Raw genomic sequence first — 26,362 nt, 5'->3', positions numbered from 1 at the left:
GCGGCCCTCAGGTGTTGTAGGAATGCGTCCTCTTTCCTCGCGATACCCGCCTCTCTGCAGCGCACTTGCTCGTTCCTGCGCAAAACCCGTGTACACAGAAAAATCCAATCAAGGACGTAGATTTTTTTTTTTTTCTTTCCCAGTTCCTTTTGCCACCTCCCACTCCCGACAGACTGACAACCTACACTGCTTCCCTGAACTTCCCCTATTTTCCCATCTCCTCCCACCCAGCAGTACCCTCTGAGCCACGGCGCGGATGGAACACCGGAGGAGCCAGCGAGCATGCGCGACCGTCCCGAGCATGCTCAGTAACGCACGCGACGCCCCGGAGCTTCTCCAGCGAACCGCGCGCGACGCAGAGATCTCCGCGGCTACTGCGGGAGCGACAGGAAGTGAAGCGTCCCCGCCGGGCGACCGCGGCGGCAGAAACCCAGGCGGAAGCGGCGCTGCGGCAACGACGTCGACGACGGGGGAGGCCGAGGGAGCTGAGCGCGGAGGGGACTTGTCCGCTCGGAAGCCGGATCCCGAGCCGGGCAGGATGGATCATCACCAGCTGGGGACTGGCCGCTACCAGGTGGTGAGTTCCCGGCCTCCTGGGACCTCGGGACTGACGCCCACTGTGACCCCAGAATCCCTTTCCTCAGGTTATTCTTCGGGAGGACGTTCTAGTTAATTATTATTATTTTGGACCTCTGGCTTGGGCTTTTCCCCTCACACCTCTTCAGTTGGATTTCTGCTTGTGACTCTAATCAAGACCCTTCCCTCTTGCTCCATGTCTCCCCTTGGTCCCCTCATCCGCAACATATTCCACCCTGTGAGACAGTCTTCCCACCGACACCGTAGAACTCATTTATTTCTCCTTATTCCCTGTCTCAGTCTCTCCCGAGACTGCCCCGGCGATTTTCAGCTGGAAACAGCTAAGTTCACATACCTGCCAGGAAGGTGGTCGCCGTCATAAATGGGGTGGGTGGGGGAGGTGTAAGTACTGTGTACTAGGTGGGCTGCAGATTTGGTAAAATTGCGGGTTAGGAATTGTGGAACTGTAGAGAATAGCTTTAGTGCTGGCCTTGCCTGCTCTCGTTAACCTTGTCATTTTGTCCTTTTCCATTAAGTTAGTTATTAAAAGTGATTATATTCATTTCCCTCCCTTCATTCCCACATGCATTTTTTTTTTGGAGGAGGGGTGCAAGGAGCAGAAATGTTTTATTTGAAAAAATTCTGATCTTGTTTGAAAAATTAATTTTCACCAAACACAAGGTTTTCCGGTTTCTACTATATAAATCTCAGTTACTTTAAATGTGTGAAATGTGTTGTTTGTTACTTTTTGTCAGTTTTCCTGTATTTTTCCTTTGTATATTAATTCTGATGATGTCATTGGAAATTCTTATTGTAAATCTTATTTAAAAGTGTACTCAATAATAAATGACAGTTCTGTTGCAGCTTGGTAGCATGTTAGTCTTTAAAGTTTGAGATGATAATTTAGTTTAAACCTGTTTACTGAGGAAAAGGAGAAAAATGTTAATACGTACTGGTAATGATGCAGTTTATAGATTATAAAATTTTACAAATGTAGATTAGTTAATTCCATTATTTCATTCAAACTATTTGCATATTATTGTGAATTAAGAATTTTTATTAATAAATGCATCTTGACATGAAGAGTACTGAAAGATGACATCTCAAGGTATGTAATTTTTCATTTTTCTATGGAAGATCTCACAGTATTTCAGTTGTCAACTTGTCTACCTCCTGTAAAACCTCCAAATAAATCAAGTTAAGAAATTCCTGAAAATTTATCAGTATTTCCAAAATGATTTGGAAAATACTGGTGCTAGAATAGAGGGTGTCTTTCAATTTGTCAGTGTATACACTTTTGGTGATTTATTTTTTCTAAAGTAAATTATATTTGTAAACATTAACAAAAATAAAATGCAATAGATAAATGTTGAATAATATTAGCAGTGGTACTTTTTTTATTTTTCTTATCTTTCTGTTCTGTTTGTTTTTTCTTAATGGTATGAAGTGATTTAAATTCTTTCTTTTTGGGTGAATTTGCTTATTGGGATCAACAGTGTTCTCATACATAAGTCACTAATCAAAACAATTTTAACTGATGTAGCTGCACTTTAAATAATTTATTGTTACATTTCCTTTCAATAGGTATTACCAGTTGAGACTATTTTTCAAAATTCCTGCTACCAAAATGTTGAAATCTGCTTTCAGGTTTAAAAAAAATTTTTCTTTTTTAGTTGCAGATGGACACAGTACATTTATTTATTTTTATGTGGTGCTGAGGATTGAACCTAGTGCCTCATATGTGCTAGGCAAGTGATCTAGCACTGAGTTGTAACCCCAGCCCATGCTCTTTCAGTTTTCAGATACTTTCTTTTATTCTACTACTTTCAAAAATAAGTGGATAATATCTTTTTTTTTTTCCTTCTGACATTGGGATTTGAATCCAGGGACACTTTACTATTGAGCTACATCCCTTGCCCTTTTTCTTTTTTTATTTTGAGACAGACTCTGAGTTGCTCAGGCCACATTTGAACTTAGAATCCTCCTGACTTGTCCTCTCTAGTCACTGGAATTAGAAATTGAGCCACCATACCCTGCTTACAATATCATATTTTATTGCCCCTTATTTTTTCAGTCCGAAGCTTTGACCTATATAGACTTTGAATGGGTGGAGGCATTCCTTGATAGCAGAGGGCAAAACTCAGTTATTCTAAAGATTCTACTGCCTTTAGGTGGGAAATCAGTTTGTTTCTTCTGTAAGGCAAAGCAGTAGAGAATGTTAGCACAAATTAAATTTGCATTTTAATTTCTGTTATTTTGTAATTACATAGTAATTTCATCTATTCAGAATAACTCTTGGTTTTGTGAATGGTCTCATTAATAACTCTGTCTTGGTATATGTTACCGAAACAGCTAAATTTAAGTTTTATGTAGACTTAGAAGCTAGATTTCTGTCTCTGACTCTGACTTTTAGAATGACCACAGCTGTTTTGTGACTGCTTTAGCTTGTGTGTGTGTGTGTGTGTGTGTGTGTGAGAGAGAGAGAGAACGAACTCTGGAATGGTTAATAAACTGGAGCAATAAACAACTTTGGTTGTTAAATGTTAAGAGATGACTAAGTCAGGAGACAGCCAGGTATCCATAGGAATGGAATGGTATGCCGTGTTATTTTATTATTTATTTAAAGGTTTAAAATTCAGCTCTCCATATTGGAAAACTGACAGTGCTGCCCAGAACATCAGAATGACTTTCTTGTATTGATGAATAGATAACCTTTCTCTGGAAACTGCTTTTTCTATGGTTGCTTCTTCCCTTCCATTGTTAAACGGATCTGAATTTAGTTAAGGAAAGCAATTAAGTAAAATAGTTAAGCAATTAAGTAAAACAATGTAGAACTGCAAAAAGTCTTGTTACCCTTCTAATTTGAAAAAAAAAAAAAATCAGGCAAGATAAATAGTTTCTTTGACTTATGGAAAATTTAGTTTTGCTTGGTCAGAAAACAACTTTGTCCCAAATTATTAAATAATTAAATTGTCTTGCAACTGTTAGACCACATTCTAACTTTGATCTTCTGTGTTTTAAAGGATCATATACCTCCACCAAGGTGACTACTAAGATTTAAAAGGTATTCTGTGTAGAAGTTAAATTGGCAGTTTTCATTGTTAGCAGTAGTTTCCCAGACTGTGTTCCAGAATGATGATAATAGGTATTCTTGGAAGATTTATAACATATACTACCTTTTTAAAACTACGAGAAATTCTATAGTAAAGACAGGGTTTGGATTTGTTTACTTTTGCTCTTCCTCATCTTTGATCACAGTTATTTTTTAAAAATTTTAAGATTATGTTAACATTTCCATTCTAAAATGTTAGTTTTCAATGAAACATGATTTGAAGTATTCACATTATGAAGATTTGAATACTTTGCTCTTGGATCTGGAGAATTAAATTTGCCTTTGATAAATCAGCTAGAAAGGAAGCTTTATAATTAATGGCCAAAAACGGGATTTGGAGCTAGTTATTTTATGGCTCAGTGGTAAAGTGCTTGTCTAGTTTTCACTGAGGTCTTGGGTTTGATCACCAGTACCATAAAAACAAAAAACAGGTTTTAATGTCATCTAGGCTTATATTTAAGTTGTGCTATTTAAAAACAAAAAACAGGTTTTAATGTCATCTAGGCTTATATTTAAGTTGTGCTATTTGCAATTTTTGAGATATTGCCTTAGTTACTTTGCATCTTTTCTGTTCTTTTTTTGGTATCAGGGATTGAACCCAGGGGTGCTTAACCACTGTGCCACATCCTTAGCCTGTTTATATTTTATTTAGAAACAGGTTCTCCCTGAATTATTAAAGCCTCTCTAAATTGCTAAGACTGTCTTTGAACTTGTGATCCTCTACCTCAGCCTCCCAAGCTGCTAGGATTACAAGCTTGTACCACTGTGCCTGGCCATTACTTTGCATCTTGAAGCTTCAGGGTCCTCATATAAGTGCCAACTCATTAGGATAGTGTAAGAAGTACCGAAATATATATAAAACATAGACTGGTACATGATAAATAAATGCCCTGTTTACAAGCTAATATTTTAGTGTATTAAGGTTTTGTGGTGGTTGGCAGAAAACAGGAAAATCCCAAATCAAAGAAAAATAACATTACTCATGGCATCCTGAACATCAGCATATTTGAATAGATTTCTTTTGTTCTCAAGTTCCAAGAACCTATAATGGGTGTTCAGATGGACATAAGCAGGGGATTTGCTTCATAATTGAGGAATGCAGAGCCAAGGGTGCATTCCCCTTTAAAGCCAGCTTACAAATAGTGTAGCAGACAACAAACAGGCTAGTTTACCTCTCCTTTGGACAGTTACATGCTATGGTTGTCTTGATCTTTTTTGCCTATGTAGCTTATTACAAAAAACAATTCAGTATCAGGAAATGGAAAGCTTTGCAGACGGCATACTCAGCAAGAATGTGTGGGGACATTCAAGCCCACGTACATGTTCTAGAAAAGATAAAGTAAGGTGATTTTTCAGGTGAAGTAGCTTGCTTTCATTTTCCATCTTAAAGGAGTATTATAATGTTTTACTTTATGTTGCTCTCTAGTTATCATCCTCTCTTCTTTTTTGTGGGGAAGGGGGTACTGGGGATTTAACTTAGGGGCACTCAATAATTAAGCCACATCCCCATCCTGATTTGGTATTTTATTTAGAGACAGGTCTCACTGAGTTGCTTACTGCCTTGCTTTTTGCTGAGGCTGACTTTGAACTCGCCATCCTGCCTCAGCCTCCTGACCCATTGGGATTATAGGCATGCCCAGCCATCCTCTCTTCTTGACCCACTCTGATTTCTTTGATCTTCATTTAGTTCCTTTGAACTTAGCAATATGCTTTATCTGACTTATATTTACTACACCCCTTTTACATAATCAAGGTTACCTAGTTGCATAATCTAATACTTTTTAGTTCTATCTTGCTTGAGTTCTCTGTTATATTGATACTGTGAACTTTATTCTTAGGAGTTGAAAGAATTGTGCCATTAAATTTTATATACCATATATATAAATTTTAGGGCCTGTAATTAGCAGCTCATTTTATTGTGTTTTTGTATATTTGTCAATCGAACTTATTTTTTGATTCTTTAAAAAGTGAGTTGCATTATGTCAGTGTACTTCCTGAAAAATCACATACTTGTCAAAAGCCTAGAGTTCACTATTTATTTATAGTTCTTTTTCTTTGGATTAAAATCACCATAGACCAAAATACACAAATGTAACATCCCTGTTGAGTGAACTTTGATCCATGTAACTGTGTACTACTTTGAAAATATAGAGCAGAGGTCAGCTAACTACAGTCCAAATCCTGTTTTTATAAATAAAGTTTTATTGGAACACAACCAATTCATTTCAATGGCAGAGTTGAGAATTTGAGGCGGAGCCTATAAAGTCTGAAATATTTACTATTCTGCCTGTCTTGTCTTGGGCTGCCATGAAAAGGATTAGATGAGTGGCTTAAACAACAAGAATTCATTTCTTAAAGTTTTGGAGGCTCAGAAATTTAATATCAAGGTGCTGGAGGATTCAGTTCTTTGGTGTGGGCTCTCTTTTTAGCGTGGAGATGGCCAAAAGTTCTGGTCTCACTTTTCTTTTGAAGACAATTCCATCATGGGGACCCTTTCCTTATAACCTCATCTAAACCTTCTTATCTCCAAAAGGCCCCACCTTCAAATATCACTTTGAGGTTCAGGGCTTCAACATATGAACTTTGGGGAGATACAAATATTCAATCTGTACTCTTGCTCTTTACATGTACAGCTTATTGATCTGATGCAGAAGATTATTTCAAAGGTCCTTTATGATCATTCCCAACAGATCAATCTCTGTTCCCTAAGTAATTATTCTGATTTTTTTTTACTTCAAATTATTTTTTTCAGTTCTAGAATCGTATAGCATATAGTCTGCAAAGCTTCTTACATTCAGCATAATTTTTTTGAGGTTGATCCATTTTATTATTTATTTTTAGTAGCTCATCCCTTTTTATTACTGAATAGTTTTTCATAATATAAATTATATAAATATACTGCAGTTTATCTAGTCCTCTATTGGTAGACATTTGGGTTGTTTTCAGTTTTTGCTATTAGAATTAAAGCTGTTGTGAATGTTTTTGTACACATTTTTTTGAAGACATGTTTTTATTTCTGTTGGATTGAATTATGAGATAATAGGATAGGTGTATTTATACTTATATAAGAAACTACCAGATATTTTCCCAAAATAGTCTTCCCATTTTACACTCCCACCATCAGTGGATGAAAGTTGTAAAATTTTGGTGTTGTCAGTCTTTCTAAAATTTCATCCATTCCACCAGCCTTATTTTATTTTTGAAGTTTAAAATTCCTATTCTTAGCTATAGGTTCCTGGAATGGGTCTTCCATATCTGTATAATGTCATATCTCAGGAATCTCTTTTTCTGAATTTGTATGCACTGATTACCGTAGTCTAGAAGGACCTACTTATTAGTTATTCAACCATAGTGTATTCTCTTCTACTTCCCTGACTTTAATTAGTCCTGGTCTAGTTTGTTTGTCTTATAAAATCTTACTCTTAAATGTAAAAACTCCTTTGAATCTATAATTAGGAGAAGGAGACAGGGAGAGTTTCTTGCATCTGTCATCTGCATTTAATGCCAAGGAAAAATTGGGAATCGCAGTATTAGAGAACTTGTTATACTGAATTAGGTGTTTTTGTATCTTTCTACCTTCTAGACTAGTGCTTTTCTTCAAAGATGCTTTAGGGCTCTGTGAATTTCTGATTTCTATTTCATTTTTTAAATAAATTTTAAACTTTTAAAAATTGTAATTGAAGAAATTCACACTCAGTTGTTTTGTATACTGAGTTGTACAGCAACACTCAAACATATTGTTTATGAAGTTGTCATATATAGCTTGAAGATCACTATTATGTTCATTTTTGTTACCAGGGTGAATCGTTTTTAAATGGATCCAGACTAAAGTTTCTCTTGCTATTTCTGAGCATGTCATAATAATAACTGTGTGTGTCATTGATTTGATTGAATGTAGCTCATTAAAAAAATTATACATATGAGCAAATTGCTTCAGCGCAGTCACACCTGTAATTCTAGCTACTCAGGAGACTGAGTCAGGAGAATTACATGTTTGAGGTCAGTCTAGTCAATTTAGTGAGACCCTGTCTCAGAAATAAGAAAATTAAGAAGCTAGGGTTGTATAGCTCAGTGGTAGAGCACCACTGCGTTCAATCCCCAGTACAAAAACAAACAAACAAAATCAACAACCTGAATGATGCTGAATTAAATGCTAGCCTTTGTTAGCAGTTCATGTTCTAATAATGGTGTAATGTATAGTAATGAGTCAGTGCATTGGAGTTGCATCATGAAAGGGCTACATAATATAGGTAGTGTGTAGGCTTATTTTATGTTTGGAGACTCATCAAATTTATGCTTAAGATGGAAGCAGTTTTTAGACATCATAATTGGTTAACTATGAAACATTTCCTATAACTCATTTATTCATTTAATCAATACATAATATCTTAGAAAATATTTCTACCTGCCAATTTTTATGTTAGGAATTGGTGAATAGGACAGTTAAATTCTTGTCTCATGGCTCTTTCTTTGTTGGAGGGAGGCAGATAAATAAGTAACCATCATTTCAGGTAGTTAACAAGTAAGTATAGTTTCAGATAGATGTAGGCAGTTTGAAGAAAATAAAGCACTTTGTGGAATAAGTAATAAATTTTATCAATAATGAAACAGCAATAATAGAATAGTAACTACTTGCATTATGTCAAAACTGTGTTGAGAACTGTGCTAAGTACTTTATATATATCAACATATTTAATTCTCAGAACAACTCTGTGAAGTAGATAGTGCTATAATCCTCATTTTGTAAATGAATAAAATGGGATGCAAAGAAGTTAAATAATAGGCCCAGCTTTGATGAAGCTGGTGTTTAGACTTTGTTGTTTTAATTTTATATTGCTTTGTGACAAAATACTTAATCACAAGCATTTTGTTATCTTTCAGGATACCAAGTGTTGAGGCTACAAGTATAGCTCAATGGTAGAGAGCTTGCCTGGTGTGTGTGAGGCCATGGGTTCACTCTCTAGTACCACACACACACAAATAAAAATAAACAAATTTCATGGGCTGACTGTGATCAGTAGAGCATTTCTTTTGCTCCATATGATGTTAGTTGGGGCTACATCTGTTTTGAGGCTTGACTGCTTTGGATCTTCCAAGATCCACTAACTTGACTGGCAGTTGATACTGAGACTATTGACTATCACATCTCAGTTCTCTTTCTGCTTTGTCTGTGTGTCTTTACACACCTTCTCAATGTGACTTTGGCTTCTGACTGCATAGAAGTAAGAAGAAGCTGCCATCCTTCCTAAGGCCTGGAACTATAGATTCAGAATGTCATTTCTCTTTCATCCAATTGGTCAAAGCAGTTTAAGGGCAGCCCAGATTCACAGGGAGAGGGAATAAGCTTTCATATCAGTTGGGGAGAAGGTTGCATTTACATGCAGGGAAGAAATTGATGGATGCCATCTTTGAATTAGTCAGTTTGACACCTTAGTAGGTAGATATCAGGATAGTCTGTTACCTCCATGCACTTCTGACAGTCAACTGAGACTTGGTTGCTCTACCTCAGATTCAAAGATCCTGTTTTGGTTGACAAGTATTGCAGGTATAATCATGACCTTTGGAAATTAGTTTGTTGGTTTAGGAAATAGGAAGAAAGCTCTGTGGCTGTAGCAAGGTGAATGAAATGGCTTACAGTGGAATAGGACAAAACAGAAATAACCTGTGTGCTGAATTTGATAGAATAATGGAACTCTCATTTGTAACTCCAGTTTATAATTTTTGCTTCATGAAAGCAAGTGAGTCCAGGTACATAATTTACAAGACCCAATGCCAAAAGAGAAAATATGGGACTCTGGGTTGGGGAAGTCAGTCTCTCCTAGTAGTCTGCTGTCCCAACTCATAGCAGAAAGACAGTCTCCAGTGTATCACAGTCTCTCTGCTTGGTCATAACCATCACCCAAATCGGTGATAGGCTAGAGATTCCTATGATTTATTGGCTGAATCTGCCAAGGTGATGCCACCTTGCAGTGGAGATGCACTGCCTTGCTTTGCCCCTGGTTGTAGGGTGAAGATGGGGAGGTCAAACTGAGCCAGCTGACTATGAGCCCTTCCTAGAGAGGTAAACTGACTATGAGCTGAGGTTCTAAGTCCCTGTTCAGCATCAGACCCCTACTGGAGTTCACTTGTAAAACTCATATTCATCCAAGTGCCCTGGGCACCTCAGGAGGCTGAGGCAGGAGGATGGATTGCAGGTTCAAGGCTAGCCTCAGCACTAAGTGAGGCCAGTTAGATCCTTTCTCAAAATAAAAAAGGCTAGGGATGTAGCTCAGTAGTAAAGCACCTTTGGGTTCATCCCCAGTACCAAAAAAAAAAAAAAAAAAAAAAACACAACCAAACAAACAAACAAAAAAACCCCCCAAACAACAACAACAACAACACAAAACAAAAGTACCCAACAATAACAAAACCCCTCAGATTCAAAGATAAAATTATTAGAGATTTCAGGACAATGATCACAAAACATAATACCCCAATCACAGAGCCCTCTTGAGGAAGTGGGGGACTGTGTAACTGCAGTCATCACATGATCATAAGGAAGGCCCTGAAAGTAGTCTTACTGCTGGGATGGTGGTTGTGATGGTAGTGATGATGACATAAGTCAGGAGTAAGTAAACTTATTAAAAAGGGCCAGATAGTACATATGTTAGGCTTTTCAGGCCTGTGATTTTTGCCATAGCTATTCAGATCTGTTCTTGGAGAACAACAATATCTATATCAAGATATAGAAAACAAATGAATGTGGCTGTGTTCCAATAAATTTTATTTACAAGAAGTGATTGGAAGATGAGTTTGCCTTGCTGGCTACAGTTTGTCTACCCAAGTGTAAATGATATGGGAATGTACCTTTTACAGGCTTAAAGCTTTGACACTTTGAAGGATGTTTCTGAGAAATTAGGTATTGCTTTTTTTTTTTTTTTTTTTTTGGCCTAGTTTTTAAATCCTTAGGAATATGGTGAGGTTGTTTTGCATCTTTTCTTTACCTGAAAATAAGCTGGACAGGCTCTTACTCTGTTACTGGAAATAGGATATAGAGAAGTGGGTAGTGGAATAAAGTATAAAACTCCTTGTGAGAATGGCAAAGACAAATTTCTTAAGTCTGGTGAAGTCCTCTTCATTTTAAGTGTTCACCTCATTGAGGCCATTGTTATTCACCCTGTGTAAAAGCACCATTCATATCCCTTTCATAGTACTCTCTATCCCCATTTTGTTTTAGCTTTTGTCCATAATACTTTGAACCATCTGATATTGCAAATATTTTACTTATTTATTTCCTACCTCTCCTCTTCTCTCTGAATGTAAGTCTCATGAGTGCAGAGAAGTTTTTATTTATTTTGTTCAGTGCTGTATCTTTCCATACCCTGGCTTATGTTACCACTCAATAAGTATTTGAAAAGAATGAATGACTAAATGAATGTTGCTAGCTGAAGATCTTGCCTTTGTTAATTTTTTTTTTTTTTGCTATGAGTCTTGGATTCTTTAAGGTGGTGGTGGTGGTAGTTTTTTTGCATTCTTTTCCAGTTTAACATACATTGTCTCCCTCACTCCATAATGCCCCCATGAGTTGTTCAGTAAGTAATTCAGGAAGCCATAATGCAGTAGCTCTGGCTGAATAGTACTTATCTTCATTAACTATGAAGTTGTGGGTACTGCTTTGATTTTGTTCATTTGTTTTATATTGATTACTTAGTGTTTATGTTCTTTTTGGTCAGATATATTTTTTTAAATGTATCTGACTTACATTTTAAAACCTTGTCTAATTTTATGTGTATTGATAATATATATTGTTTTTGAATTTTAAAAGTATTGTATATGTAGTTCTGAAGTAAGTTTAATAACTATGGAATACTTTCTGCTGACATTTATTAAATTTGAATTTATTGACAAGATCATTGTAATTAAGGCCAGTCTACCTACCATATTATTGTAAATCATCATTATGTCTGTGTTTTCAGGCAATGTTGTTATGGATTCTTTGAAAAGTTTGATCACTTAGCTGTAATTAAGGTGTGGGTAAAATTCTTGTTAAAGACATGCCAAATGCAAGTTGGGAAATGCTGCACTAGTTTTAAGATTTACTATCAGATTATTTCAAGGTTTTGACTGACTTACTTTTAAGATTTGTTTGAACATGAACAGTTTAATGCTTTAAAAGTTCAGGAATGTGCTGTGTTTTAAAAGTTTGTCTATGATGTTTCTCCAGAATTACCCATAACATTATATGAAAAAATTGTGTTGTTTGGATAGAGGCTTTGAGAGTAATGCAATTCAACTGGAGTTTTTTTTTTTTTTTTTTTGTTGTTGTTGTTAAGAGTCTCTTAATATGATGGGGCTAACCTCTTTACTGATTTTGGAGGGTCTTAAGAAATGTAGGCTGTAAGATATTAGAATGAAGAAATTCAGTAGTGATAGTTTTAGTACAACATTTGTTCTCTTTACCCGGAGAGCTTTCATTTATATCAGATGACTTTTTGTGTGATTTCCCTAAAAAGGGGAGGAGTCTCAAAATTATACTTGAGACTCTTTTCAGTTTCAGTTTGTAATGTTTGAATAGCAACATAAGCCCTTGCTTATTACCTTATTTCTACTTATTATTTTATTGCATCACACACTTCAGCCATGTTTTGAACTATAATACTCGTGTTCTCTGCTGTCTGTAACCACTGCCTCTAACCTTGCCCACTTTGTCTTGTGGTTTTTGAATGTAATATTCCTCTTTTCTCTCTCCTATCTCCCTCCTCTGGGAACTGATGTCTATTCTTTATTAACATTTATGGTGTTTTAAAACTATTTTTTAGTTGTAGTTGGACATTTATTTATTTATTTTTATTTGGCACTGAGGATTGAACCCAGTGCATTACATGTGCCAGACAGGCGCTCTACCATTGAGCCACAACCCCAGCTCCAATATTTATGTTTTGATGTTATTTTCTCCAGGAAACCTTATCTAACCCTCTGTATTCGCATTGCTATTTCCCACTTTTCACTTCCAGGTTTGTGTATGCTTTTATCATGCTGCACTTGTACTTGTTATAGCCCTTCCTTCATGGTCTATATTTCCCCACTGGCTTGTAAACTAGTAGGAAGTAGGACATAGATCTGTTGTGTTTATAATAGTATATTGCATTGTTTCTGACTTCTTTATTATAGGTGCAGAATAAACACTTATTGAAGAAATAAATGAATGCATTTTCTGAATGATTGCAAATGTATGTTTGGAGATATGGATATATTATCATATTTATAAAGAGGTGTATAGTTTTAAAGATTCTGTCCTGGAAAAGTAATAATGTATTGTGTAATCTATATAGTATTGATATTCTTGATGTCTATAATTAGGTATGTAATTTGCTCTTAGAATATTGTTATTACAATTTTTAGATGAATTCTGGTGTTTTTGCCTAATTCCTCTTCTAACTAGTAGTTTGCATTTGCAAGATAGTAACTGTAGTTAGATTATTTGGACACCCATGAAAAGGAAAAGAAATGTTTCTAAATACCGTGGAAGTAGAAAAATCTTTAGTTATCATTTTCTTCAGTCTTCTCATTTTATAGAAGACTATCTAAGGGAGATTCTGTTCAAGGTTATGCAGCAAAGCATGGATGTCAAATTTTATTACTTGTAAACATATCAACAGAGTTAAAATACATCAAAGATCCTGAGAAATAAAACTTTCATTATAGTTAACTTTCTTTTATTTATAGTAATACCAGACGTGGGGAGGATGGGTGGAATAGCATTAAGAGGCTGTTAGTCACCTAGCAACCAAGTGAACTCAACTGTTGTACAGAACTAACAACCCAATACTGGAAGATTACTTCTGCTTGTAGGAAAGTTTTCTTTAACCCTCATATGTAAGTATGCCAAATAGAACATATACACCATTTAAAAAGTTCAAGTAGCAAAGACAAATAACGAGAAACAGCAATCTTCTTTTGCACCATTTGTCCTTTATGTCTTTCTCCTCTAAAGAAAATGACCTTTAATTCTGATAGCTACTTTATTTATTCAACTTTGTATTTTTAATATGTATATTCAACTACTTGCTGATTTATTAATTTTACTTGGCTTTCTTAAATGTTTACTTTCTCTACCAGATCATTTTCTCTATAGTCCTACCTCTTGTGTTTAACTCTTGATTCCTCACTTAAAAGCATTGTGACTTTGGGCCAGTTGCCAAATGCTACAGTTTTCTCATCTATAAATTAAGGATACCACAGGTACCTGTCTCATAGAATTATTATGAAGATGAATCACATTATTTATAAATGTATTTAATTTGCCCTTTCCCCCTAGATTTTCCCCTCTACTTTTATTCTGTGAATGAGAATGAACTTCTAAGATTTTTTCCTTTTAAGTTTGAGTCCTTTTAATGCTTAATACATCCATCTTGGGTGATATACTGTATGCACATAAGAATGTATAATTTTCATTTCCTATGTTTCTATTCATACTTGAATGAATGATTTTTTTATGATGATTTTTTTCAGCCTAAAAAACTTCCTTTTAACATTTCATAAAGTCCAGATCATCTGATAATTCAGTCTTACAGCTTTCCTTTATCTGAAAATATCTTTATTTTGCCTCTATTCCTGAAGTAAATAAATAAAAACATACTTTTGGGTATAGAATTCTTGACTCAACTCTTTTAGCTCTCAAAGGTATTCTTCCATGTCTTCTTTCTGTCATGGTTCCTGATGAGAATTCTGTAATTATTTGAATTATCATTTCTTTATATATGATATTATTTTTCTCAGGCTACTTCTAGTAAATTATCTTTATCTTGATTTTTCTAGTAGTTTTATTATGATGTGTGTACTTGTAGTTTTCTTTGAATTATTCTGTTTTGGTCTAATCAAAATTTAATTTGTAAATTTACCAATTTTATAAATTTGAGAAATTATGTCTATTATTTTTTTCTTGTTCAAATCTCTCATTTCCTTTAAGCATCACATTTCACATTTCTTTCTTTCTTTTTTTTTTTTTAAACATTTTAAGGGTTTAACGTTCCTGTAGCTTTTTTTAAACTCATTTTCTTTTCTCTTACAGGAGGTAAATTCTATCAGCTTTAATTCACTGTCTCTTTCTTATTCTTTGAGCTATTGATTCTACCTAGTGAATTTTTTTTATGTTTTATTTTTCATTCTAAAGTTTTTATTTGACTTTTTAAAAAAATGTTTTCCATTTACCCAATGAGATTTCTTGTCTTTTCATTCATTCCAAGGTAATTTTGCTTTACTTCCTAGACATAATTATAGTAGTTGCTTCATGTTTGGTGACTTAGGTTGAGTCATCTTGGGGTTGGCATTTACTGATTTCATTTTCCTTGGAGGATGACTTACATTTTCCATTATTGGTAGTAATTTTGGATTTAATCCTGGATCTTCTGATTTTTTTTTTTTTGTTGTTGTTGTTGTTGTACTCTGGAGAATGTTAATATTTTTGTTTTAGCAGACAGTAGTGAACACAAATTCAGATTGTAAATATTTTCTCACACTCTATGTATAGTGGTTCAAATCTTAGCTCAATTCCTTAGGTCTTTATTAATCTATTTGACTCTTACATATGGCATGGTTTGAGGGTTAATAGTTCCTAGGAGAGGAAAGGAGGGAAAGAGGGAAGGGGGAGGGGAGAGAGGGGTGGAGACTATCTAGTATAGAGTTTTATGATCCCTCTGTATCCCAGAATGTTTTCCTTAATGTCTGGGATGCCTAGGTAGTTGTTTATTTTTATATTTTGTCCTGAGCTTGAAGTTGCAAAAAGTAGTAAACCTCCAGTGGAGGGTTTGGCTTTGGTGGCCACTGCCATGCTGGAACTAAAGTCAACTGTAGATTTTTTTCCCTATTCTCTGTATTTAATTTTCTTCCTAGTATTTTTTTGTTTTGTTTTCCTTACGTGTTAGAGGTTTTCTTTCTTTTCTTACTTTGTTTTCCTTTTCCCTTCTTCCAGAGGTTTTCTTTAAATTTGGGATTCTTTCTGTGCCTATTTATATCCTATAAACTGTATTTACAACCAGCCTTTTTTCTGGGAGTTTCCCAAATGTCAGTGTCTGCCATTTTGTTCAGGAAGCTATGGCAATAGTTTAGGTGAGGTATATAATAATGGCTTGGAGAGAAGTGTTGAAAGAGGCCGGTTAATAGGTACCAAGTTACAGTTAGATAGGAGGAGTGAATTCTGGTATTCTATTGCATACTAGGGTGGTTATAGTTAATAATGTGTATTTCAGAATTTAGCTAAAAGAGAGGATTTGAGTGTTATATACCACAACAAATAATAAAAGTTTGAACTGATGATTCTGTCAAAATAGCTCTTTAAAAAAAAAGGTGGCTTGTATTAGCAGCATTAAAGAGAAGTGTATGAATGGAATTGAATGTGTATGTGTGTTTGTGTGTGTATGTATTCAAATTATCATTATAAATAATCATAAAAGTCAACTTTTTGGGAGAGGTAGGATAGATTGCTACCTGAGAATTTTTATTGTAGTCATTTTCAAGTAGAGCCTGATTTAGAGACAACAGAACTGAGTTTGAATCTTGATTCTGCCTCTAATTATGTGTGACAATTCAGTTCTATTATGTTTGTTTCATTATCTGCAAAAAGGAGGATATCCACTTCAGAGGACAGTTGTTAAATAGGTAAATATGTAGGGTACCTTTGTTTTAGTGTTTACTGAACATTCAGTGTATCAGGCATTGTTGTGTTTGTGATTTGTAAGACTATTTTGTAATCGTCACAACACTATAAGAAAATAGTCTCCGTTTTATAGATCAGTGATAACAGTAAGACTGGGCAACATAACAAGAGCTTGTCACAAAAAAAAAAAAAAAAAAAAAGAACCTCAGACACTTTACCAAAGAAGATATACAGATGGCAAACAAGCATATAAACAGATGCTCTACACCATTTTGAAATGCAAGCTATAACAACAGTGAGTTACCACTATACACCTAATAGGATGGCCCAAATTCAGAACACTTGACAACAAGAAGTGCTGGTTAGGATGTGGATCAACAGGAACTTTCATTTATTGTTGACTGGAACACAAAATGATACAGCTGTTTTGGAAGATAGTTTGGTGGTTTCTTACAAAGTTAAATATATTATTCTTCTTGTTTTTGGTTGTAGATGGACATAATGCTTTTATTTTATTCTTTTTTTTGTATGTGGTGCTAAGGATTGAACCCAGTGCCTCACATGTGCTACACAAGTGCTCTATTACTGAGCTACAACCCCATTCTTAACATACAATCTAGCGGTCACACTCCTTGGTATTAACAAAAAGGAGTTGGGAATTATGGTCTCACAAAAACATGCACATGTATGCTTACAGTAATTGTCAAAATTATGAAATAACCAAGATATCCTTCAGTAGGTGAATGGATAAATAAACTATGATATATCCAGATGATGGAAATGAGCTATCTAGACCTTAAAAGACGTAGAGGAAATATATATATTGCTAGGTGACAGAAGCCAGTCTCACAAATCTATATACTTTATAATTTCAATTATATGGCATTCTGGAAAAGCAAAACTATGGAGAGTAAAAAGATAAGTGCTTGCCAAGTGTATGATACTCTCAGATTGTATAGTTGTACAGAATGTATAGGTGTAATTATATATTTGTCAGAATAGATATAATTATATATATGTCAGAAGCCAAGAGTGAAACCTGATGTACACTATGGACTTTAAATGTAGTGGTATGTCATTATAGGTTCCTCAGTTGTAATATGTACTACATTGGTGGGGAGTGTCTAATGGGAGAGGCTTTGCATGTGTGGGGCAGGGGTTATATTGGATATCTCTGTACTTTAGACTCTTTTTGTGAACCTAGATCTCAAACAATAATGATAAGTATAGGGGAACATGATTAACTAACAGCAGGAGAAACTGAGCAAGTAATGGTGTGTATGTATGCATGTTTGTTTGTCTTCTGATATTCTGAAGTTATTCAGTTTATATGTTTAGATTTATCAACTGTTTAGAATATTTGCTTTGGCATATAATATTTTGATGGATCAACCCTTTAACTGTTGTCTGTAGTGGTGGCCTGGCACTTAATGCTTCCTGAATGAATCATCAACAACAGCATGTTTTAGCAATTGATGTTACTGTATTTAATTTTGCTTGAGGATTTTGGTTTTAGTGTCTTTGGGTTTGTAGGAGGAAAAAAAAATTAAATGTTCTATGAAGGAAGTTGGTGTTTCGGGTCTGGTGCTAGCTCTCTGCTTTACCTGTGATAGAATATGCTAGCATTTATTTTTCTTCATTCTCCTTGATGTAGTCCTAGTATTATACAGAGCAGTATTATGGCCTTGCCTCAGAGCTCCTAGTTATTAGAAGCTACAAGTTTTGGGGATTGATGAGATGGGATTTGTACCTGTTTCCTGTACCCAATGTTATACCTGGAACATGTTAGACATTTAGTAAGTGTTGGTTGTGTGGCTGAGTGATGACTAATTGATTGAATGAGAATGCATGAATCATGGGAAGAAAATGAGTCTCAAAGAGGTTAATAACACAGTCAAGGTTTTCCATCTAGTAGGGGGTAGACCTGTATCTTAAATTTAAATCTGACACTAAAACATATTGTTTTCTAATTTATTGTTTTAGCAGTATCGGATCTTCTAAAAGAACACGAATTCAAATAAGACAATGTATTCATTTTTAAAATGACAAATGAATACTGGAACAGTAACAGTGGTTTTGTGCTTTAAACTCCTGTGAATGTAATTAAACTAAACCAGTTACACATGATCTAGCTTCACTCTAGTCTCTTTGTATCGAACTTGCTATCTATTGTTAAGGTTCAGCTAAGAATCTTAAAAAGTTGTCAGAGGAAAACAAGGACCCCTACAAAAGGAACACATGACTGGTCAAAGGTAGGAGGAAAACCAGAAGGGAATAGTTCTCTGGAAGCTAAACAAACAAACAAACAAACAAACTCATTAAAAATATAGTCAAGTGTTTTGATTATATTGAAGATTTTAGCTAGGCGGAGGACTGAAAATGGGCTTTTGAATTGAACAATTTAAAGTTCATCATTCTTAGCAAGAGATGTTTGAGTAAAAGCCAGATGGTAATGGATTGGGGGAGGAAATGAGAATTGGAAGTATAGAGAATGAGATTAGATAGATTCCTTTTTTTCCCCTTTCAGGATGTTTGTCACCGAAAGAAGGGAGAGATAGAAATAGTTTAAAAAGCATGAGAAAAGTATTTTTAGCTAGGGGCAGGTTTTTTAAAAGTATGGTGCGAATAAAATATATGTGTGGGTAGAGAGAAGTAAGTCAGTGTTGAAAGGAGGAAGAGATATCCTTTAAAGAAAAATTCCTTTGAGAAGCAGGATCTTCTCTGTATATTTGTCTGGCATTTGGGAGTGAAGAATATAAGTTAGGAGGGGTGCCATAAGGCTAAGTTTAGAGCTGTAGGAGAGAAGTTGAAGGAATTTTTGCTTGAAAGCATATTTTCATCTCTAAAGTCAGAAGCAAAAATTTTGACTGCAGGTTCCATGATAGGAAATGGGTAAAGGAGAATGGTGGTGTTGATATACTTCTGTTGGTGAGGGTTAATAGTGAGAACACTACTGGGCTTGGAAACTAAGTTCCTTGTGGCACCAAATCGGTTGTCTCATTTGTTTTTCACCCTCCACAGGCAGGCTTATTCCAGATGATTGGGTCTTGGTGGGGTAACTGCAACTGAGGTACGAGGACTAGGGAATTGGTGGTACTGGTGAGTGTCATGTAAGTTTTTCATTTTATTATCCAGGTTACAACAGGATAGATGTTGTGTTGGTCAGCTTTTCATTGCTGTGACCAAAATACCCAACAAGAACAACTTAGTGGAAGAAAATACTTTGTTTGGACTTAGGTTTCATAGCTTTCAGTACATAGTCATGAACTCCATGCTCTGGACCTGAGTTGAGGTAGAAAAAACCATGGGGAAGAGTATGGTGTAGGAAACCTCTCAGTTTTTGGTAGTCAGGGAACATAGAGAGGGGAAGGAGCCAGGGTGACAAAATATAATCCCCAGGGGCACACTTAGTGACCTGACTTACTGCAGCGGTACATCTGTCTATGGTTGCTACCCAGTTGTCCATTCAAATTAGGATGAACTGATGAAGTTCCAGCTCTTATAATCTAATCATTTCACCTCCTATGTTAACACAGGAGCTTTGAGGGGACATCTCATATCCAAACTATAGCAGAAGGTAAAATCAGATGCTAATGAATGAGGGTCACAGATAATAGACTTAGTAGGAGTGAGAAAACTAGATTTAAGGCTAGGAGATTGTGATCAGAAACTAAGATGTACCAATTTATTGTTTTGGAGAGGAAGCACTCTGAATGATGACCAGGCCAGGGAATCTGCCAGGGGAGTAGAGAACTGAGGTCAACTCCAGATACCATTACTTCTTATTTTATAGGTGAAACATTAAGATGGTTTAGCTTTCTGTTACTAAAGTAGGATGTAAAGTCAAGGGAATCACATTGAAGTGTGGGTGCTGGCTTTAGGTCTTTTTAGGGTGATTTGGACTGTTGTAAATATTACTTCTCAAGAACAGGGTGAAAAGGGTCTGGCAAGCTGCATGGACACTGTGAACTTGAAGACAGGCTTTTGATGTATTATTGACAGTATCCAAGGAAAATTTCTTGATTGTCTTGTTCCCATGTAAGGGGAGGTGTGGGTATGGGAAGATTCACATTCCTATTTGAAAGGGCTTCCAGGGATGTAGAACCATCTAGGGAATGTTGGATTTCTATTAAATGTGGAGAGATTATTTTATGAAGTGACTGAGTATGTAGAGGAGTTAATGATCATATAGGGTTTCTAGAAACATTGGAAATTAATAGGGCCTCAGCTGTACAGTTTTAACTTACTGTATTTGTTTTCATGCAACATTAAATTTTTTTTTACCATTTAGGAAAACTTTATTTAAAAATAATTTTAGAAATAAAAAAATGAGTGGTAAAAACACTTGAGTTGCTGTGTACCATTCACCCAAGTGATAGCATTTTACTACATTGGCTTTTTGATATTCTTTTTATTTATATGTGTATACACATATTTTTCCCTGAAATACTTGAAAATAAATGGTAGACATTAGGTCTCTTTGCATTTAAAAATTTCTTTATACATTTTCTAAAACAAAACATTCTTTTATGTAGTAGTATAGTGTAATTTTTAAAAGGTTTAACATTAACACAGGAATCTATAAAATAAAGAATAGTAAAAAAAAAAGTAAAAAAAAAACTTGCCAGCAACCATGTTTACATATTTTGTCTATGAACAGTCATTTTGAAACTGTTAACATTTTTTCTTATTTAAAATTGGAATAGTGTATGGTTCATACCCCTCAAAACGTTTTAACTTCTTTTACATCATATCATGAGCATTTCCTTATGTTGTTAAGTATTCTTTAAAAGCAGTATTTTAAATGATGTATATATTCCATTATATTAGCAGTGTTTATTTTGAATGAATAGGTTTTTTTTCTAGTTATCTATTATAACATTATGATGAACAGCTTTATAAAGAAATCTTGTTTTAAATTTCTGGTTAGTTTCATAAGTATGGTATTAAAATTGGAATTATTAGGCTGAAGTGTGTGAATGTTTTAATAATAACCTTTTTAATTTTATAGATGTGATATATTATTTAGTTTTTTAAATATTGACAGTGTAAGTACAGAGAGACAAGCAGTTTAGGCACCTAAATCTTATTAACCAGAAATAGTGTATGATAAAATCTGACGAACAGCATTTCATTCACGCTTATGTATAAGTAGAAATAATTTAATTTTATAAGAATGAGATAATGCTATTTATGCTGTTTTTAAAAATAAGAAGTATGATTTTGTTTGAATTTACTACCAAAGGCAGAAACCTTAAAGAACTCCTGCACTCTAGGAAAAGTTTTTTTTTTAATCACTGAGCTCGTACATGATGTAAAATTTCACTAAAATTAAGACATGAGTATAAAAATCAGCAAGAAATTGGAATTTTAAAAAAAACCGCATGTTTAAATTTTATATATTAGAGGTCAAATATCTGCCATGAAACATGAAGCGTTACTAATTATTTTCTCTCATTTCTTCTTTCCTCAGTTATAATTTTTATACTATTGATATTTTTATCTTTCAAGGTACATAATATTTATTTTCTTTACCGGAGGTTAGTCTTTAGCTCTATATTTAGCTTTGGTTCTATATTTAAATGGATTTAGTGCTTACCACCATGTCTTTACTCCTGGCTTTTCTGTTCTGTGCTTTTAATTTTGATTGATTTTTTTTTTTTTTTTTTTTGATTGCTTGGGTTTTGTTGTCCTGGAGTAGTTTTATTTCAAGAAAACAATGGTTGGTATGTGTTCCCTGACTTCTTTAATGGTTTAATTGTTTTTTTTTTTTTTTTTTTTTGGGATTGAACCCAGGGGCACTCAACCACTGAGCCACATTCCCATTCCAATTTTGCATTTTCTAAATTTAGAGACAGGGTCTCATTGAGTTGCTTAGTGCCTCGCCTTGGTCAGGCTGGCTTTGGACTCCTGCTTCAGCCTCCCGAGCCACTGGGATTACAGGTGTGCGCCACTGCGTATGGGTCATGTTTGAAAATCTCTCTTTTGATTAGTCATGGAAGAAAACTTCGCTCTTTTTTTTTTTTTTAAATTTAAACACAACTCTGAAAAATTTCTAAATAAAGTATGGAAAATAATATAAAACTTAGTTCTATATTCACCATGGAGATAATAGATTTTATCTTTTTGCTGTGTTTGCTTTAGATCTTGAACTTTCCTAAAGTCTTCCTTTCCAAGTTTTCTCGTCTTCTCATTAACATTCTGAAGTTGGTATTTATCCTTGTGAATGTTTTTCTGCTTTATTTTTACTGATTATATTTGTATTTCTATGCAATCTATATTTTAGTTTCAGATTTTTATAACAATATATTTGTTACATGTATTACAATGTATTTTGCTTTTTTTTAATTTTTGAATTGGCTTTATTCACTTAGCATGTTGTTAAGATTTGATGATTAATACAGATAAAATTCAACAGTTTCAATTGTTATAGAGTAAAATTTTTCATTGCCTTGAGCATTCTTTATGTCGTATGTGAGAGTTTTCTAATGCCAACATCTAGAAGTAGAATTATTTGGTCTGCATTACCTGAAGTTGCCAAATTGCTCTTCAAGGAGATTGAATTAGTTAATTATATTCTTACTAACAATATATCAAGTCCATCCTTTCCAGCATATGTTTTACTTCTTTAATTATTAGGAACATTTTTATTAACACTTCATCTTTCATAGCAGATACTTGATCTCTAAAACTTAAAATTTAAACATGCAGTTTTTTAAAAAAATTCCAGTTTTTTGCTGATTTTCATTTCCAGTCTTATTAAGTTTAGTGAAATTTTACATCATGTAAGAGCTCACTGGTAAAAACAAAAAAACAAATAAAACCCCCAAACTTGCATGATATTATTGCATGTGTTTTTCCAATGAAATTTGTTTTTCTAGACTTATTTTTACTGATTTTCACTAAAAAATTGTCCCTTCTGTGACCTATTTCAAGTTCTTGCCCTTATATATTTTTTTTACTATTGTGCCTTTTTTTTCTTGTATGAATAAAAAGTCCTACGTGTGAACATTTATAATTTTATTGTACCATATAAGTCACTGATGCTTCCATCAGTGTGTGAAGAGTTGTCAGGCAGCTTAGTTTATCTCTAATTCAGGGACCTTAACCTACTTGTAATCTTTTTTTGAACTGTTTACTGTTGACTGTCTTTTCTATTTGTGGAAGCATGGTCATCTCTAGTTATTCTGAAGACTTAGATGATGGTGTTGGAGTTTATATTTGTTTTGTGGGATACTTATTCAGTGATCTGTGGTTTTTGGAAAGCAGTTTTAATTCAGTAAATTTGGGATACTCAATTATTAGATTATAGTGACTGCCTTACAACAATAAAATGATTAAATATTTCAAGTTTCTACTATATGTAAGTACTATGAAATCATATGTATGAGGCATGATACTAGATCTTGATATGTTCAGTGCACATGGTATTTGTTACTTGAGTCATCTCTCCTTTGGTAAGAGAAAAACTCCAATAAGCTTAGAAAACTGTGCATTTAATGAGAAACCATGCCTTAAGCTCTACACCCTATTTTAGGGGTTACCAAAATGAACAAAACATACTTCCTAAGTTTTCAAAAGCTAATAATCTGATTGGAAAGACAGAAATATCCTCAACCAGGGTCCTTCAGCCCTCAGGGCTTCATAAAGTAGCACATACTTGCAACAGGGTGTTTCCTGAAAGAAAATGATTACAAAACTTCCTAGCTCTTGTTTTTTGATGTTTTGTTCCTAGATAGTTTTGCTTTCTTTCTTTCTTTTTTTTTTTTTAATTGTTGAAGATTCAGATTCTGATTGCTGAAAGGGTGCTTATTTTAAATTCATGGATAGCTATTTTAATATTTTTTACTATGCTTTAATGTTAGAGATCCCAGTCCTTAATTATGAAGCATACTCTTCAGGGCATTTTAGGTTTTTTTTCTTTTTAAATTTATTTTTTAGTTGTAGGTAGACACCATACCTTTATTTTATTTTTATGTGGTGCTGAGGATGGAACCCAGTGCCCCATGCATGCTAGGCGAGTGCTCCACCTCTGAGCCACAACTCCAGTCCCAGGCCATTTTAGTTTTTAAACTTTACCATCTACCACATTTGCCAATGTATTTTTGATTCGTGCAAATCAGAAACCCCTGGAAAATCTGTCAAAATGTTCTTATTTAATTTGATTAAGGGAAGAGGAAAGGATAAGGCTTTATTATAAATTGCAGTTATCATTATGTTATTAATCTCTGTATTAACAGAATACCAGTATGTTGGCTTGTAAAAATCAGCATTGGAATATTTTAAAAACTCAGGATTTAAGATTCAAACATGATCATTTAAAATTTCTTCTGCAGTTTCTCCTTCCGAACCAAAATTTTGTCCTCAAGCCACTTAAGGAAGGATATATTAAACATAAGAATTACCTATGTCATTTCTAATTAAACATAATTCAGTGAAAGGCAAGCTTGATTTGGAAATTATTTCTTTTAATTTACAGAAAATACTGAAAAGTGCCTTGGTATTCCCTTGGCTGTATTGAGGAAGGGAGGTACCTCATCACTTTTCCAGTTTTACTACTTATCCTGTTAACACAATTTTGGGTATACTCTAATTGTATCTTCCTAAAAGCCTGTCTTTGACCTATGTTCCCTTCCCAGTTGAAGGCCCATGCTGGTAGGTGGGAGTTAGTTGGTGTGAAGTAATACCCTCATTGATGTAAATAGTAAGGTCCTGGAGTGGGGTCTCATCCAAGTTTTCAGGAATTTAAGATTGTTTTAGGGCACTGTTCCCTGTTGGCCCCCTCCACATATTTCCTCAAAGTCTAGTAATCCAACAATCTACCTCACACCAATTTAGCATGGAAAGACCACAATTCATGACATAAATATATATTTCATTTTGGGAAGATGTGCAACCACAATTTTTTTTTAAATTTTATGCCAACATATGTTTAAATATAAAATATTTAAAGTTTATTTTAAAGGATGGCTTTTTTCAAAATCTGTTTTGGGTTTGTGTCTCTCTACACTACAGTATTCTGTTTCATCAATGCAAACAGCTTTTTGAGAAATACTTAACTAGGTTGCAATTTTAAGCAATTAGGGTAGATAGGTGATTAATCCCTGAAATCCCTCTTTCATTTAAATTCCTGGAAGAGTGTTGATAACTGCAATTTGTAATAAAAATTCTTATTCCTTTCCTCTCTCCTTAATCAAATTAAATAAGAACATTTTGACAGATTCTCCAAGGGTTTCTGATTTGCATGCACCAAAAATAAGCCAGCAAATGTGGTAGATGGTGAGAAAGATGAAAGAAAGGAAATGATGTGGGGGGGGCGGGGAGAGGGAGGTAGTATCGGGAGGAAGTGGGAGAGAGAAGAGGGGGAGGGAGAAAAACAGGGGTCCCAGTTAATGCAGAAATGTTCTGAAGTGAAATGATTGGTTTATGAGGGGTGTAACCTAATTAGTCCATCCTAGTTTGAATGGGCTAACTGGGGGTAATTACAGGCAGGCAGAGTGTATCTGAAGGAGATGGGTCATTGGGAGTGTGTCTTTTCCCCTCATTTCCTTTCTTTCCCCATTCTTTAAAGAGTAGGAGATCAGCAAGCTATAATCTGTGTTAAGATCATATTCAGATTTATAAATACATTTTTTCTTAGGTAAGATCTCAGTAAGCTAAATAGAGTTTTGTAGTTTGTTGATATTTTATAACATATTAAGAAGCATATGTCATTTAATTAAAGGATTGAACACAGCTAATGAGTATACCATATAGAGCACATTATGTTCAAGAAGGGAATCTTGGGATCTACGATAGTTAGGTTTCAGTTAGCATATGAAAAGGAATTTAACCAGAGGTGCAATTCTTTTGAAAGCAAAAATTTATATAAAGTTTACTCCACCTGTTGGTTTCTTTGTTCCTTGGAGGTCTTTGAGATGTAAGTATTTTTCAGCCCCTTCCCTTTTTACTTACCTAGGAAAGTAATAATTAGCTTTGAGAATTGTCAAAGGATTTGAATTAGAATGTTTATTTTCTCTCATGGCTTTCCATTTTATGAT

The 26,362-nt window shown here is 34.6% G+C and overlaps 1 protein-coding gene across 1 annotated transcript in view; it reads left to right on the top strand.

The window, feature by feature from the left end:
• Positions 1–256: 256 nt before the first annotated feature.
• The window catches only part of Ndfip2 (Nedd4 family interacting protein 2), a 55,809-nt gene continuing 29,703 nt past the window's right edge, over positions 257–26,362 (top strand). Inside the window, exon 1 of the mRNA XM_076872446.2 lies at positions 257–577. Within this exon, the coding sequence (XP_076728561.2) occupies positions 257–577 (321 nt within the window). The remainder of the gene's footprint in view (positions 578–26,362) is intronic.

The sequence above is a fragment of the Callospermophilus lateralis genome, chromosome 12 (genome assembly GCF_048772815.1).
Source record: "Callospermophilus lateralis isolate mCalLat2 chromosome 12, mCalLat2.hap1, whole genome shotgun sequence".
Taxonomy (NCBI): Eukaryota; Metazoa; Chordata; class Mammalia; order Rodentia; family Sciuridae; genus Callospermophilus; species Callospermophilus lateralis.
The sequence above is the reverse complement of the archived record's forward strand: the minus strand, read 5'-3'. Positions and strand labels throughout refer to the sequence as shown.